The sequence below is a fragment of the Carassius carassius genome, chromosome 42 (assembly GCF_963082965.1).
Source record: "Carassius carassius chromosome 42, fCarCar2.1, whole genome shotgun sequence".
Lineage (NCBI taxonomy): Eukaryota > Metazoa > Chordata > Actinopteri > Cypriniformes > Cyprinidae > Carassius > Carassius carassius.
The window spans coordinates 20,002,784-20,020,899 of NC_081796.1; the positions used below are offsets into that span (position 1 = coordinate 20,002,784).

An 18,116-nucleotide genomic window follows, 5' to 3' on the forward strand; every position below is an offset into this window, starting at 1 on the left:
GATTATTATTATTATTATTACTATTTGCAGTCAGAGCATAAAATCAGGGCACTTACAAGAAGGGAAAATGGGGCAAAGGGAAGAAAGCATATTATTGACTGGCTGCTGTCCTACGTTAAAATGTGTTAAGAAAAAGAAGGGGAAATTAAGTTTAAAATGATTGTAAATAAAGTAAACAGAATAAATAAGAACCAAATAGAAAAAAAGTAAAACCAAGAAAAGCAATGGGAGTTATGAAGAGATCTGGGCTTCTGTGAATCTACAGCCAGATAAAAAGGTGCATTTGAATCGAATGGAGATGGATTAGAAGTGTCGGGTTAGAAATTTGAGGGTTGGAGTGCAGAGTGGCTCTAACAGGCTTGTCTATCACCTACTTTAGCCACAGAGTCCAGGTCCAGCCCACTAGAAAGCCTCCCAGGGCCCTCGCCAGGCGAGTGGCTTTGCTGCACTAGATCAGGCAGATTGGAGTTACCAGGGAAACCATTGCTCTCGGCATGACCGAGCTTTCTTTCCCCAAACGTCTGCAGAGAGGAACAGAAAGAGGTGTCGGGCTACACTACTGCAGGCCCTTTGCGCGGCTAAGCCATCTTACAGAGATATTTGGGAAACGCACAGAGCGTGTCTCTGTCAGCAAGTGTGCAGCGAGCTTGATCAGAGATTTTGATGGAGAATCCAGAAGCAAAAGAGGTGAAAGAAACAACAAAATATATCCCAATAAAATAAGGCTTAACCAAGGCAAAAATAAACATGAGCTGGTAAACTTAAAGAGCAATAAAACTGTGACACTAGAGGAATGAGTGTAGGAGTTTTTGCAATCCGGGAAAGGAACCTGTCTAGGTAGGTGCACCTACCTCCCGCATCATCAGGGTGCTGTCTTGTGAGTTTTTGCCAAATGGATCACTGGCATGAGAATCCTCCTGGTTGACCAATGAGTCAGTGCCACCCTGGCCAGCAGAAGGCCTGTAAGGAAAATAGGGAAAAATATAAATGATTCTATAAATGATGAAGCTTTCTATAAGACATTTTAATTACCAACACAATTGAACTTTTCTGTGTTGAAATTATTTAGCTGACAATGCATCTATTTTGAATACTAATATACTATATAAACTATTTCTGCAGTACATAGTATGTACACAGTGTACAGTACACAAATTTTCTGCATGCATAGATACCAATGACCTACTACATTTGGCAAACGTAACACTATGCATTCTGCTATGGGTACTTTATCCCACAATACAATGCACTTGATTTTACCTGATATATTTACCTTATACATGTTAGCATCTATACAGTATAACGGTCTGTGTATGTTCCGTTCATTCTTTTTTTTTTATTTAATATTTAAAACAGAAACATGAGAAAATGGTACCTTTTGCATTTAAAAAAAAATGAATTAATAAATTCTGTCAGAATAATAGTCCTCCATTGCAATTACATTTAATCTCTCTCTCATCAAACAACAAGACTAACAAATGGCTTGACACGAATGAATGCAATGTACACGGACCTACAATAGTTCTATAATCTTTGACTTCTCTCTGATCATCTGTTAAGACTCCCAAAAGTTAAACATTTTTCTTACATGTACATAAAAAAATGCATTTGCATAAAATGTAAATAACCTTATTTATTACTACGATTACAACTGAATGCCACGTGCTGATATTTAATATTAAACCTGATATGATAATGTGCCAACATTAATATATATAAAAAAAGGTTTGTTACATGTTTCACATACTACTTTATAAATATAGCAGGCAGTACTGTATTTATAATGAGCAGTAAGTATTCAAATACAAAAGAATTTGATTAAAACTTTTTTTTTAATAAATCTAAAATAAAATATAAATATTAGTTGAAATTCTAACTTAAGCAAAAATGAGAAATGTTGCTGAATCTGCTGAAAAGTAAGTTGAAGTACTAAACTTACAAAAAATGTATGAACGTATGAAAAAAGAACAAAAGCAATAATACCACATAAAATTATGAAAACGTACAAAAAATTTAAATAAACTGAAAATATGAAAAAAATCAATTAAAGACATGTATAATACTATTTTAACATTAAATAAAGTAATACAATAACATTATCTGGCAGACTAAAAGCCACAAAAAAAACAACAAGATTTTTCATTTGTGGAAACACTCACATAATGCGTGGAATATCACTAACTGGCACGGTTCCATCATGAGCCCCGCCTTCTCCATCCTCCTCCTCACTGCTGTCTGATTCCTCACTGGACGAGGAATAATCCGTCACTTTCCTGGGAGGCCGGTTGTTTTCCTCATTGGGTCGCAGCTCACGGAGTTCTTTGGCCAAAGCAGTGAGGTCCTTTAGGGCAAGGGATGACAGGTCAGGTCAGAAGGGAGAGATGGACACAAAGATGATGTTTAAGATTTCTTTCATGCCTTGATCTGCTTGATAACGTCTCCACAGTGAACAATTAATTCAGTAAAATGTGAACAGCATTTTATGTTTTAAGCCTGCAAAGGGTATACACTACAGCAAGTTATCTGTAAATACATAAAATCATGACAATAAACTTCGTTTTGCACATTTAGGTCATATAAATGGCACCGAAGAATTTTCCAGGAACAAAAACATAGGCAATACATCACAGATAAGCAAATGAACTGACATATTTTATAAAGTTTTACAAATCAACTCTGAAAGTGGGATAAAAACATCCGCCATCATTTCAAAGAATGATGCACAACTGTATAAACCATAACGTGCACGAGTCAGAGAGATAATAGGCCAGAACATTGAATAACTGAAGCAGAACTAGGGTTCGTTCCTGAGGCCTGTGCCCTGCATGCAGAAGGTTAGTAGGAATCAGTAGTTCCTGCTCTGGTTCTGTCTTACCAGCTCCTCCTGTTGACAGGCCACCAGGAAGCCAGATAGAAAGAAAACTCCATTGAGAAACCAGAAGTCAAATCTTGTGCTCTTATATTTAAACACTGATGCTTGAATGAGATGCAAATTTAAATTTTTGACTTAATATACAACCGAACACCTGGAGTGAGGTGCTGTGAACAATCTAGAGTGAAATGCAAGATTATGTTTAACGACACAATCTTGTCTTTTTTTATGATTAATACATATAACAATATCTCATACTGTCGACCACCTGGGTGTCAGTTGCAGAAAATGTCTTTTCTGCACACTTTGCGAAAAAACAGTTTGTGAAAAATTTCAACTAAAACCAAAACGATTTGTGTCTGAAGAAAAATGCTGAATTTCTTTAATAAACTGTTCGCTAAATTCTGATGCATTAAACAGAATGTGACCATATTCGTAAAACACAGAAAATACAAATAACTCGCACAGAAATTAGTTTTGATCATCTGCTCACACTGATCTGAACATAATTTACGAAATAATAGTTTTACGAAACTATTTAAACAAGCTCATCTGCTCATCTTAGGTTAATGCAACACATAGAAAACATTTTCACAACATTGTTCGCTCACAATGACTATATTGCGACTATTTATGCAAAAAATATTCTATGAATGAATATTCTACACAGAATTTCGTAGTGCTTTACAGCTCACACTGACTTTCTGCATCAATTTACGTAATAACTGCTTGGCAAAAGATTTTAAGTAACTTGTTTTGATTTGAAATTAATGCAACGATTCACGCAGGAATGGTTTAACAAACAATTTCCAAAAAAAACTCATCTTGTATGGAATACGACAATGTATTTATGAATGACAATTACAAACCAATTTACATAAAAAGTTTCTGGCTAAGCATGATAACAATTAAATGCTATGTACACTTCTAATCCCTCACTGCATTGTTTTTTGTTCACGTTATATGAAATAAAAGGTCTGCTGATTAAATCGCGTTAAATAATTGCAAAAGCCCTTCTTTGACCCCTAAACATTAGTTCTAAACAAAATCCCTTTTCCATGGCCTAAGACAGATGTTGTCTAGGTAACTGTGAAAACTGAAACGTTGTCAAGGATTCCTGACACTGTGAACGAATGTGACAAATTGGTGCGATGGAGAAATGTGCAGCTAACGATGGTGACTGACACGGCGTCTGAAGCTGTGAAAGAGAGCGACAGACAGAAAGATTGTTGGGGAGTTAAAGAATGAGAGATGGCGTGCAATATTGATGAGAGAACGATTGAAGACGAGAGGGCGTGTGACAGAATTAGATGAGACAGACAGCGAACGAGTGCTTAAATCTGTGGAGCACGAACATGAAGTGAGGAGATGTCACTAACCTCAGCTACGGCTTTCTTATAACTCTGGAGAAAGAGAATTGACAATAGAGAACCATGCATGGAGGAACATTTGAGCGGATTAGTCAAAATGTTAAATGAGGAAATGGTTAGTAACACAAAGCGACACACAAACTTTTCAACTTCGAGCCAATTGAGAATATCTACACATCTAAGCTAGCTAAAGGTTATGGAAAGGTTATGTGTAGGTTAGCTCTAATGAGACTTGATTTACTTGTGATATATTAAAAACCCCATTAAATCACTGCATTGACGTAGGTGGGGCATATTGAAGGACTTGTACTTTTTATAAAACACATCTCAAATATAGGTGATTTAAAAGCTGAAAGATATTAACTGAAAGCCACAAAACCCTATTTTTTATTTAATGGGGTATTCAATTGATGGTTAAGAAGACATCTTGTTTAGAAAGAACATCAACAACTGTGCAGATCTTAAAAAGAAGTTAGTTTAGGGTTAGACGTTTTCAATTTAGGCTTATCCTGGTCTCAGAAACCAGCCCTGTGAGAGCTGAAACATTTATACAATTATACTGTGATCTCAGTGGATTCTGGGAAATGTGTTTCTCACCGCTGGTCGGCTAGGTCTGGTCACCTCCCTGTTCTCCTCCTGGGTTTTAGTCTTGGATTCTTGGGACACTGCTGGGGATCCCTCAGGATTACCGGAGCCTGTGGAGACAATCGAACGGTCAAGGCTCAGTGTGCGGAGCTCTAGTTCAGGTGCTCAGACTGAGAGAATATTGCAGAGGCTCTCTCACCTCCCACCCTATTTCTCTCGCTGGAGCCGCCCTGAGAGCTGGGCGTGCTAGAACTGGAAGAACTCCCACTGCTGGCTATCTGGAGAGCCGACTCCATGGAAATCCGCAGGTCTGGGTTACTGTGCCAACGGTAGGACACAAGGAAGGAGACTGTCATTTCTTATTCACTTACTACTAGCAACCAAACTACTAGATGAAATAATGGGAAGCCACAAAAATAGGAAAATAAAATCTTATATTATATATATAAAATTATTATAATTATATTATATAAAAAATTATTCATGAGTGCGTGTATGTGTGTGTTTTAATAAAAAAAATATATATTTTTTGTCAAGCTCTATATTATTTTATTGGGTAAAAAGGGCTTATTGCCAGTAAAAAGAATAAAAATGATTTTAATTATTTATATTAAAATTAGTTTCAAACAAAGACATAATTTTAAAAAAAGTGTAAAATACCTGGCTCGAATCAGATGTGCTCCGGTTCTTGGTCCCAGTCCACCCGGTCCATTCGCTGGAGAATTTTTTCTCACCAGCGCCGGGGAAATGGAAGTCGTCCTTTGAGGCACCTGAATCATGGTAACAGATGTGAAAATTTTACTTTGTGTAGATTAAAAAATTGCTGCATAAGAAAAAAAAGTAAAAAAAAAAAAAGATATATATATGCATTCTTTTAAATAACCTAATATCACATTTAGTAATGCATTGCACATTTATGAATGAATTGCACTCTATAGCATTGGATCTCAACCAGTTTTGGTTCAAGAAAAAGATTTAACCTTTGACATCAAATTACAATCAAATACAGTACTAAAATTGTTAATTGTACAATAGTATAGTACATAAATAGTAAATAAAATAAAACACTGACATTAAACTGTGCTAATAATTATTTGAATGAGATGAATGATTATGAAATAAAAAAATATAAAAAATAAATAATAAAATAATGAAACTTTTTGTTTCAAATGAATCCCTATTTAAATGTAGTGCGTGTCATATTTCTTACACTTTGTATAGTTATATTTAGAGGTTTAATAATTTTTATTTTTTTTTATTTAACCTTTATTTAACCAGGAAGTCCCTTGAGATAGAATCTCTTTTTCGAGGAGACCTGGCCAAGACGGCACACCAGTTACAATTTAAATACAAATACAACATAGTCAAAACAACCAAACAAGCATCACATAAAAAGGAACAGGTCACATATGGCAGTTACATTTTTGAGTTATATGGCATTTTAACATGGTCTTGAATTCATTTAATGGGACTAAAACATTTAGATGTAGCAAGTTTTGCAGATTATTCCAAGACCATGGTGCAAAGTAAGAGAAGGCTTTCCTCCCCAGCTCAGTAAAAACCCTTGGAACCTGGTAAGAGAGCCACCTGGTGGAACGGAGATGAAAACTGCTGGAATTCTTCTTAAGAAGATTACTTAAATATGTCGGCAGTTTACCTAACATGGCCTTGTATAGAAAAATATGAAAATGAAGTTGTCTACGTAGACTTAGTGACGGCCAACCAATCAGTTCATACAACGTACAATGATGAGTACGGGAACCAGAGTTAGTTATAAAGCGCAGAGCACTGTGATACACAGAATCTAAAAAGTGGAGAGTACTAGAGGCAGCATGCATGTAGACAACATCACCATAGTCCAAAACACTCAAAAAGGTAGCCTGCACAAGTTTTTTTCTATCTAACAGGTTAAAACAAGCCTTATTCCTAAAAAAAAAACCCAGTCTTACTTTCAGTTTTTTTACAAGCTTTTCAACATGAACTTTAAAAGAAAGTTTGTTGTCCAGCCAAAAACCTAAATACTTATATGATGTAACATTTTCAATTAAGTCCCCATTTAGTGTGTTAATAGTTATATTATCTGGGGATTGGGAACGAGCCCTTGAAAACGTCATAAATTTGGTTTTCTTAGTATTTAGCACTAACTTAAGGCCATGTAGTGAGACTTGGAGCTCTTTAAAGGCTAATTGAAGGTAATTTATGGCTTGGCTCAATGAAGGGGCAACTGAATATATCACATTATCATCTGCGTAAAGGTGCAGTTTAGCAGTTTGCACATCCTTTCCAATATTATTTATAAATATAGAAAATAAAATAGGGGCTAAAATCGAACCTTGAGGAACACCCTTAGAAATCTCTAAAAAGTCTGATTTAAGACCGTCTATAGAAATACATTGCGTTCGTTCTGTAAGATAATTTTTGAACCAATTAATAGCTGTGTTTCCTATTCCAATATTACGTAATCTATTTAGCAATAACTCATGGTCAACAGAGTCAAATGCCTTGGACAGATCCACAAATAAGGCAGCGCAATGTTGCTTTTTGTCCAAGGCATTTATAATGTCATTTAATAGCAACAAAGTTGCTGTAACAGTGCTGTGTCCAGCTCGAAACCCTGACTGTACATCAGTTAAAATGTCATGCTCTGCCAAATATTCTTTTATTTGACAGTTTACTTGAGCTTCCAAAATTTTTGCAAGAATAGAAAGTTTGGAAATTGGTCTATAATTATGAAGATCTGAAGGGTCGCCACCCTTTAGCAAAGGAAGCACGTAGGCTGCTTTCCATAATTTGGGAATTAAATTTGTCTGCAGACTACAATTAAAAATGTATGCTATAGGCTTAGCTATAATTTCAGCTGCAATCTTCAATAAGAAAGGTTCTAGGTTGTCTGGTCCTATAGATTGAGTGAGAATGAGTTTGACTAGGCTAGGCTCGACGAAGTGACAAATAAATTTGTGCCAAAATTTTGTAGAGTTTGATAGGATGCACAGCCTTTGACAAAAGATAGAAACAGAATAGAAAAAAAATTTCATGGCTATTATTTAGTGGTCTTAACTTACATGGTCAGTTACATATTATGAATCAGAAAAGACTTGTGATCCACCAGTTGAAAACCACGACACCAATTTAATTACTATTAATGTCAACACATTTTATCCCAGATCATCACCTTTGGAGGGACATCATTTTCCTGTCTCAGCCAAGAGCTGTGGTCAAACTTGTCGTCTCGGCTGGTAATACGAGGTGGTGGAGCCGGGGTTTCTGACGTGGGGTCAGAGTTCTGCCGAGGCATTGGAGGTCTGTGAGGTGACAGACCCTCTTGGAAGGCTGAGACGCCCTGAGAGGACTGATCATGCAGCGACTGGGATCCTGTCATGGAAGAGCCATGGGACTTTACAGAAACCAGGTGTGCCATCTGAAAGGAGAACTCTGAGGTCAGTGTATTTCACAACACATCTGTCGCTTTCTAGACAGATCGGGAGGTCAGGAAGTACCTGAGGATCTACCGGGCGGTGCATGGGAGGCGTCCGGGCCTGCTGTATGCCTCCACTGCTGAAGGACTCTGAGCGGGGAGGCAGGGAGGGATCAGAAATACGATTGGCCACTTTATTCTGGAGAGCCGGAGAGCTCTGGCGGTTCAGCTTGGAGCGTTCCTCAACCTGACAGACAGAGAGGATGTTAGTGTCCATGCAACTCTTCACAATCAATCGGTTTCCTCTTTGCTTGAGAGTCAGAATGGACTGCGAAAGTAAAGTGGCTGACAAGTGACACTGTAGGACAGGGGTCACCAAAGGGCCGGTGTACTGCAGAGTTTAGCTCCAACTTGCCTCAACACACCTGCCTGGAAGTATGACGTATACAAGATAAGACCTTGATTAGCTGATTCAGGTTTGTTTGATTAGGGTTAAAGCTAAACTCTGCAGGACAGGACCGAGTTTGGTGACCCCTGCTGTAGGATATACACAAGGGTTACACAACATACTAATTTACCATAGTAAAAATCAAACTTATGTTCATTTTAAATATTCAAATTGTAACTTTATATATTTAAAATAATAAATTAGTTAGCCTTTATATAAGAACAGCCAATAATATGGTGATGAGACCTGTAGACTCAAATTCATTTATCTTTAGCATTCACATAAATCACCCAAGATTGAGTTTCTAAATCTTTGCAGGTATCCGCCTGTCCCAAATGAAGGAGACGGCCTCATTACGAGACATTTTAGATATTTTTAGACCCTTAGCTTGACTGAAGATGATCATTTAGTCACTTCTGCAGGCCTCAAATGACTCAATAAGCAAAGATGAAACATACAACCCAACTACAGAAAAAGAAATATCATCAGGTTAAAAACAGAAAGGAAATGTTAAGTCGATTATGTCCAGTATGTTAAAGGAGTTAAAGGAGGTGCTGTGCATTTTCAAATTCAAACAACAAGCCTCAAAACTCACATGCACCATTCACAAGCATTTTTTTAGACAAGAAAATAATCACTCATGGCCATCCTTAAAGTTGGGTGACCAATGGGACAGAAAGACTCAGTGAGAAAACCATGTGTATTTCTTCTCTAAGAATGGAGGGATGTTTGGATCTGAAATGACACACTATCTTCAGAGCACAATCTGTGCCTCCAAGTAACACACGACCCCTAAATAAAACCCCTTTTATTATTGTAATTAATTTGTCTATGTAATTTCATCTAGGTCAAAAAAAGTGGTTCTCAAACAGGGCCAGGACCCACTAAGAGGCCTCAGCAAACTTCCAACTGGACTTGCAAGAGGAGTTAAAAATATTAAAATTGGGAAAAACAAGGTTTAAAATGACCTAAAATGGCTAAAAAGTATCAAAAATATCTTGGTCTTCAAATATAAATTTTGATAATGTCAAAAAGGTTAAGAACCACTGGTCTAAAGACTTTGTGGCCCAACACATCCAAACCTCTCTCATTTTTGCCCCATAATCCCATGCTCCTCAGTCATCAGCTTTCTGTAATGAGGAGCGATAGGTGAGATCAAAGAGAAAGTGACAGAAAATTAGAACGAGACAACAGCGAGAGCGGAAGCTGTGAGAAGAAAATCCACCACACCAACTGGGAGACAGAACCTCAGGAATACTTTCACCCAGAGAACCAGAAGAAAAGAGAAACAAGGCATTCCAAAAGAGATCATCCAAATGCACCGATAGAAATTTGGAAAAAGGTATTTTTCCGCATTAATTCTTTGAATACGTTCCATGACCGGATTGGTAGGCGTCTAGGTCATGGTGAAAAAGGAGACACGAATAAGTCATGCTAGCGGAGGCAGACCTTTGAGACGTTTAAGTCTCTCTCGTTTTCAGCCCCTTTGCTGGAGTGTGCGGGACTGCGGCCCCGCGAATCTGGTTCAAGATGCTGCTGGACCATCCTGGCCAGCTGGGATGGATCTGGCTCGCAAGATAGACGGATTCTAGGAACGTTTGGCCCACTGATAATCCTGGGCTGAGGCTCGGCCAGCTCCATTTCTTTCTGGTGGGAGGCTGCTGGGTAGGAGGGGGGCCTCGTGGGCTGATTAGAGGAGCTCTTGTCAAGAGGAAGGAGTTGGCCAACACGTTTTTCTCCAGGACTGTTAAAAGAATGGTGCTTCTTGGGTGGGATTCGAGGAGAGTTACTCTGAGCTCTATCCATCACCTGTGTTCAGATAAGCACAATAAAACCATTCAGATTATGGCCCACAAAACTGAAGACACAGGGGGAGGCCGCTTCAGAGTGTGATAATCAAACATCATCCAGTGGATTCTGAAACTAATGGAAAAGTTATTTACAGGAAGTGAGAATCATCATATGTGGGCACCAAGCCTGAAGAATTTGATCAAATAAGGCCATTAGCAAGGGCAAATTAGATAATTGAAATATAATGTCTGTAATCAGTGATTGGAGATTCTTGACAATGAGCACTAGGCCCGGGTATCAATACAGATCCCTGATTCAATTTGATTCTGATTCATAAGCTCTTGATTCAGTGCTAAATTAGTCATTTGGATTTATTTCAATTATACTGTTCATTTTGCTTACATATAAAAGGCATTGTCTCTCTGCTAATGCTGTAAATTATACAGGGTAATGTTTCAGATTCAAACTTGTACAGTAGCTCATCTTTCTGACTGATTCATTAAAAGAACCAATTTAACAAGTAATTTGTCTCATGAATCAGGCTATACTAATGTGGTGTATATTTTTGATTCACTAAAATGAACCATATCACTTGTTTACAGAATCTAGGTTTTGTTTCATTAAAAAGTACCAACACATAAGAATCCTTTGTTTTGTTATTCAGGCTTTTCTAATGTGTCTTGAATCACTAAAGAACTAAATCATAGGAGATGCTTATTTTGTGAATCAGCCTACATTAATGCGGCGTAATTTTCTGATTCATTAAAAAGAAGTCATTGGTTCATGAATTGAACTATGTGCGGTGTGTTGTAGGTTTTTGCATGCTGCCCTCAAAGAAAGACATTATTGCCATTATTTCAGTAGCAAACAGTTGAACTCACATTCAGGATTTTATGAATTAATACTGGTATTGTTTAAAGGAAGATTGATAAGATACTTTCACCCACATTAGATAGTACTAATCATGTAAGAGTCCTAACCAGATCTTTCTGTACCTCTTTGGCCCAGGCCGGTTTGTCACTGGGGTTGACGGAGTCTTTGTAGTGGTATAGTTGTTTTTTGTCTGCAGGTCGTGGCTCTGGTTGCTGTTGCTGCAGTGAGACCAGGTAGGCCCTTTCCTGCTGCAGCTGTCGCTGTAACCTCTCAGCCTGCCGCTGCTCCTCTATCTGCTTCCGTTTGTATTCCTAGACACACCAAAGAACCAGAATGAGGTAAAAAGAGCAAGATTTGAGGCACATATGGAGCAGATGACCACAAGACAAAATAATGCTTACAGGTTTAGACTTTTTTATTCCTAAAAATAACTGAAGGCTATCAGAAGTTTGAAAGAACTTCAAACTCGACAGCTCTGTAAACTAATCCAATCGATGGCCTGATGGCCGTGGTTCCTGAATCTAATTTCCCAGAGAACTGAGCAATAACAAACAGAGCTGCCACGAATCCCAAACGCCCCAGATCAATTCACACAATCGATACTCTTTGTGAGTGCACTCATCGCAGAAGGGACAGACAGCTGGCATAAGCGCAGTAGACGAAAAAGAAAGAAAGTGCAAGGTGAAAGTCGAAATGATAGTTTACCAGGAGAAGAGCTTGTTCTTGGAGAAGCTGCTGTTGAAGAATCTCCAGCTGCCTTTGTTCTTCTTCTAACTGCCGGCGGATATATTCCTAACCCCATAGCACAGTGCATCAGAACAAGAGTGAGAAAGAGAGAGAGGATAAAGAGATGGCAGGGCCTTCAAAGAGTTTAAAAATGAAAGAATGAAAGGTTAATCAAGCAAATCTAAAGGTAAGAAACCTTGATAATAACTTGCTACCCTGCTTAGATCCCATGTGGCCTTATGTGTGATGAGCTCAGTACCCAAAGGTCACTGGTTCAAACTGTGGAATGAGCCATCCATGCACTAGGGAGTCACTTAGGACCCTACTTTCCTGAAGCAGGGCAATTAACCCCATACTGCTCCAGGGGAATGTTGCCCCAAAGAAAAAGTACTCCAATGCCGCGTTTCCACCGCAGGAACTTTACCCAGGAACTAGGGACTTTGGCCTGGTACTCGGTGTGTTTCCACCGCAGGAACCAGGAACTAAAAGTTCCGGGTAAAAAAAATGCCCCTCAGAAAGTCCCTGCTAGTGAGGTGGTACTTTTTCAAAGTTCCGGAACTTTCGGGGGCGGGGCTTGGGCACTAAACATGCTGATTGGTTGTGTTCACGCAGCATTGGTTGAGTTCAACCACCATTTATTCAGATCAACATTTTCAAAATATTACTTTTATTGTTTCATGAAATGTAATTTTAAAAGTATTTCAGGCGAGAATGTAGTTGTTTAAAACAAATCTGTGGTTTATTTATAAAAACAGCGCCTATCATAACAGCTCCACGTGATCAGCAGGAGCTCAGTGATCATCTATCCGCCGAGAAGCAGCCTCACCTCGGCTAGACCTTCTGATATGTGCCGCTGGCTCTGATGTCTCTTTAGTGGTTAAACATAAAATATAATTCAGCTGCGGGGTAAATCTAACAGGTTTTCTTTCGTCTGTATTTAATTTATCTATATGTTAAAATGAAACCAAAAAAGGCAAATCTAATTATTATTTTGTTTCATTGTAATGGCTGTATATACACATATCCCAGAACTAAGTACATTTCTGCAGCTGTTATTATGTTAAAATGAAAACGAAAGGAGACAGTGGTATTTGATATCCTATTTAGTTTTATTGTAAATATACAGAGAGGAAAATTGCAGTAGCCAAAGCGAGCTGAGTTCACGCAGCATAGTTTGGGTTCAACCACCATTTATTCTGATCATTTTCAAAATATTACTGTTATTGTGTCATGAAATGTAATTTTTAAAGTATTTCAGGCGATAATGTAGTTGTTTAAAACTCAAATCTGTGGTTTATTTATAAAACAGCGCATATTTAAAAATGTGTTTCGCCGATCTCGGAGACGGTGAGCTCCACGCGATCAGCGGGAGCTCAGTGATCATCTATCCGCCGAGAAGCAGCCTCACCTCGGCTAGACCTTCTGATGTGTGCCGCTGGCTCTGATGTCTCTTTAGTGGTTAAACATTAAATATAATTCTTTTGGGAAAATCTAACAGGTTATCTTTGGTCTGTATTCAATTTATCTATATGTTAAAATGAAAATAAAAAGGCAAATTTATATAATATTTTGTTTCATTGTAATGGCTGTATATACACATATCCCTGAACTAAGTACATTTCTGCAGCTGTTATTATGTTTAAATGAAAACGAAAGGAGGCAGTGGTATTTGATATCCTATTTCGTTTTACTGTAAATATACAGAGAGGAAAATTGCAGTAGCCAAGGCGAGCTGACTGAAGTTATGAAGTACACTGCTGTTTGCAGATTTACCAGAGTCGACTGAGCAAAGTCTGAACTACAGAGGATGCACATCCAAAATCAGTGTACTTTGTATTGAGAAACGCGCGCAGACCTACGTCACCAGTCTATTTGCCTAATCTTCCCGGTACTTTACACCGTGGTGGAAACGCAGAAAGCAACAGGTCTGGGGGGAAAAAAGTTCCTGGGAAAAAAAGTTCCTGGTACAAATGTTCCGGGTAATTTCGGTGGAAACGCGGCACAAGTTGGTTTGCATTAACCATTTTGTCAAAATGACAAAAAAAGTGTGATAGGTACAGCACAGAATTAGGTGTCCCAAAATATCACAACGGTCTTTGAGGATCATTACAAAATGCAAAAAAAATGTGCCTGCATAAAAACAGTGAGATCGGCTTCATCTATGATTTCAGCAGGTTTCACCAGTAATTTTAAAGGGCGGAGTTTTGAGGGAAGGGGGCATGTCTAATTTAAAATAAATTTCAGAAAAGCTAAATGGCTAACATCACAACTTTTGGGATAAGTGAGAACTGGAGAACCTTTACTCTCATTAATGGCTCAGTCTTTCTTATTTGTCTCTGCAAGAATCCCGTGAGACATCCTCATTTACTATTGAGAAGGGCTGCATTTGAAAAGGTGGGTGGGTGCTTTAAATATGCATACCATCCAACAGAACATCTCAGTCTCTGGAGGAAGTGAGTCATAGACTGAAGAGAAGGCTTTAAAACAAGGGATCAAGGCATGTGAGAGTCTGATATGCATATCTGAGAGGACAGTTACAGCTGTGAGTAAAGTAAATTGCACATTACACATGTGATTAACAAAGGGTTTTAAAAACGAGTGCATGGACGCACGTTCTCTTCATGCTCATCAAGTGTGCATATGCCCTGACAGATTCCTAGTGATAATGTTTGCGTTGATGTTTACATACAGAGACAAACATTTCCACAGTTCTTTTTTCTTATTAACCAACATTCACTCTTTCCTAAAGGGTTTCTCATGGCCTGTTCATCAACAATGATACGGTTATAACTATTTTTAGTTTAGAGGAGAAAATGGCAATGCTGGTAAAAAATGTAACCATTACTGAATGCTAGAATACTGAAATAACTGGCATGTCAAAAAAAAAAAAAAAACTGATCGATCTCTAAATATGTGTGCCATTTTTGAACAGATAGTAGTACATCTTGTCTCTATCTCTGTAGTGGTGAATCAGTGGAAGTCTGTTAGCATGGAGTGTGAGTGTGTGAAGCCACCACGTCACTTCATTTCTTCTCTTCCTGTTCATATGAATTAAGTTGTCATTTCTGGCATGGTTTAGCTTCCCTATCTCTTTTTGCACAGTGAATTATGGGTTCGTTTGTAGTCATGGATCAATATATAACAGGTCGCACAATTATATACATTTTCAGTCCTGAAATAACTGTAACCATCCCTCATTGTGAAAAAAAATAAATAAACACAATTAGCCATGTATGATAGTGGATGTGCACTTGTGTGTACTTCTGTACCTGTTCCCTCTCAGCATGCCTCCTCTCCTCCTCTCTCCGGAGCTGCTCCATCTCCTCATAACGCCTCCTCTGCTCTCTCTCCTGCTGTTTCCGGAGCTCTCTCTCCCGTCGCTGTTGCTGTGAGATTACAAACACAAGTTCTCATTAATGAACATGCCATTCTTCCAAATATATCTCAATGCTGACCCCAACTACTAGCACATGCAGTTCCTTCAAGTTTAAAAGACATGCATTTCGAGCAGGTAGCCATACTGAATGGCCTTTCCCCAGCAGGGGCTGCTGACAGGAGCTGTGCTGAAATGAGGCGGCCTGACAGTGGACCAGCGGGAGACTGACGTGTTGAATGAGAGGTTGACGCCCAGCTGGGCCCCCTGATTCATCTCCAAAGGTTTTGTGCTCCCTCCCCTACCGAGAAAACCCTATATTACATAACTCCAGAATATCTCTACTGGCTTAATGATCATTGTCTTTCTTCATCTCCCGTTTGAAGAATTCCCAAGATGTTGGGTAACCTTCCTGTGGACTGATCATAGCTCAGTGTCTCCCATCTCATGAGCCATCACACAGGCAAAATAGAGTACAGGAAGTGTGCGACCGGAATAAGAGCAAAACATATGGTCTATGTAAAACAATGCTAAATGCAAACAATAAAATGCAACTAAGCAAATAATCATGCATGAAAGCAGAAGAAAATGCTTCCCATTTCTTTTGTTGTTGATGCCAGAGGCTGTGTGAGATTTTGGCTAAAATTCATGTGTTAATTGGTAATATGGTGAATACTAATAACTTTTTTGATTCTTATGTCTGCTTTTGTTGTTATTAATTTAGCATATGATAATATTACATTTCAATTTATTTTTTGATTCAGAACAACTTTGATTCTTTTATTGGGTCATAACTTGATATTTAATGTAAAATCTGAGTCTTAAAGCAAACACAGATGCTGGAATAAGAATAAAATCAAAAGTACTTTAAGTAATATAAACATTTTATTACAATGAATTATAAGCAATATATAAATGGATTCAATATTTTATATATATATATATATATATATATATATATATATATATATATATATATATATATATATATATTCAGGCTAAATATTTAGCTTTAAATATATTTTAAAAAATGTGCTTCATATTAAAAATGTAATCTAAATCACGCTTGAAATAATTCTAAATATATACAAAAATTTAATATAGCATTTATACAACATTATAAATATATTTAGATTAAATATTTAGCTTTAAAGATATCTATACACATCTCTAATGCTGAAGATTTCAGAAACCTGGCAGCACACGCAGTCTTTAAACAGTATCTTGTCCCTCCCCTCATACCTCCTCTAGTCTCCTCCTTTGCTCCTTCTGCTCCTCGATGCGTTTCTGCCTCTCTGCCAGTAGTTGGCGCTTGTGTTCCTCATTCTGTTGCTGTTCCAGCTGCTGTCTTCTCAGGGCTTCGGAGCGCTCCTTATTGGCCAACTGCAGACGCAGGAAGTCCCGCCTCAGGGTCGATTCCCCCGGGACGTTTATGATGGAGCTGTAAGAAAGATGTTAAATCATCTTTGAGTCAATCAGGTCTCCACTATACCAACATACTTGTGTGTGTGTGTTTGAGCGGAAAAAGGTCTATGTACCTCGGCTCTCCTATGTCTCGCTCTTCCTCCTCCTCTTCACTTCCACTGTACTCGTATTCCGTCTCGTCTGAAAAAAACAGATAATCGTGCAGTATTGTAATACACTGGTTTTTAAGAATAAAACTTTAAAGATTAAGGACAGATTCAGATAAGGAATGTTGTGACACAGCAACATGAGTACCATTGATAAAAATTTGTATTTTTTAGTTAATTTTTTTAAAGCTATTAAATAGTTGTCAAATCTCACAAAAAATATTATTAAATTAAGAAATAAAATGAATATAAATATAATAATAACAAATATATAAGTTACTGTATTTTTCGGACTATAAGTCGCACCTGAGTATAAGTCTCATCAGTCCAAAAATATGTCATGATGAGGGAAAAAACATAAGTCGCACTGGACTATAAAACGCATTCATTTAGAACCAAGAGAAAACATTACCGTCTACAGCCGCGAGAGGGAGCTCTCTGCTCAGTGCTCCTGTAGTCTACACTCAAAACAGAGCGCCCTCTCGCGGCTGTAGACGGTAATGTTTTCTCTTGGTTCATGTCAAATTAATTTTGATAAATAAGTCACACCTGACTATAAGTCGCAGCACCAGCCAAACTATGAAAAAAAGTGCGACTTATAGTCCGGAAAATACGGTAAACAATGAAATTATAATTCTTATCATTCACAAAATATAGGGCCATATCGACAGATTTTATTAATCAGAGTTCAATTCACAAACACTTGCTTCAATTTGATTTCAATATTGATATTAATAAATGTTGTTATAAACCAAGTACAGTACATGTTAATATTTCTTAAGGAAAAAAATATCTAACTAAAGCTGTAAACTGGGGAACCCTCAATTGGTACATTATTGTAATATTAAAGGTTAAAATCAAAAGTCCAAATTTTAAATTTTTTTACTTTTTTTTTGTTGATATAACATAATAAAATTAACAACCCTTATTGTGTTTAATTGGATGGTAGGCGTGCTACAAATAATGTTTTGTGAAGTTGTGTTCACACATCAACAGAAAACAACATAGACTAAAAAAACATAAATCAAGCTTAGGGTTTAAGAATCAATATTGGCTCATCAAAACGAAGAAAGATTAAAACGTAATTGATAT

At 37.7% G+C, this 18,116-nt stretch overlaps 1 protein-coding gene across 11 annotated transcripts in view; it reads right to left on the minus strand.

Annotated features, from left to right (window-relative positions):
• LOC132124107 (TRAF2 and NCK-interacting protein kinase-like) overlaps window positions 1-18,116 on the minus strand; it is a 55,272-nt gene that overhangs the window by 9,602 nt on the left and 27,554 nt on the right. For 3 of the 11 annotated variants that reach the window (XM_059534931.1, XM_059534927.1, XM_059534925.1), the window contains exons 11-24: window positions 16,992-17,058; window positions 16,696-16,894; window positions 15,350-15,466; window positions 12,060-12,146; window positions 11,477-11,665; window positions 10,140-10,499; window positions 8,325-8,489; window positions 8,000-8,245; window positions 5,488-5,597; window positions 5,027-5,145; window positions 4,840-4,937; window positions 2,160-2,341; window positions 852-960; window positions 375-521 (exon numbers count right to left, since the gene is read on the minus strand). In XM_059534931.1, the coding sequence (XP_059390914.1) occupies window positions 375-521; window positions 852-960; window positions 2,160-2,341; window positions 4,840-4,937; window positions 5,027-5,145; window positions 5,488-5,597; window positions 8,000-8,245; window positions 8,325-8,489; window positions 10,140-10,499; window positions 11,477-11,665; window positions 12,060-12,146; window positions 15,350-15,466; window positions 16,696-16,894; window positions 16,992-17,058 (2,195 nt within the window). The remainder of the gene's footprint in view (window positions 1-374; window positions 522-851; window positions 961-2,159; window positions 2,342-4,839; window positions 4,938-5,026; window positions 5,146-5,487; window positions 5,598-7,999; window positions 8,246-8,324; window positions 8,490-10,139; window positions 10,500-11,476; window positions 11,666-12,059; window positions 12,147-15,349; window positions 15,467-16,695; window positions 16,895-16,991; window positions 17,059-18,116) is intronic. The other 8 variants (XM_059534935.1, XM_059534932.1, XM_059534930.1 and 5 more) reach the window with 5 other exon arrangements.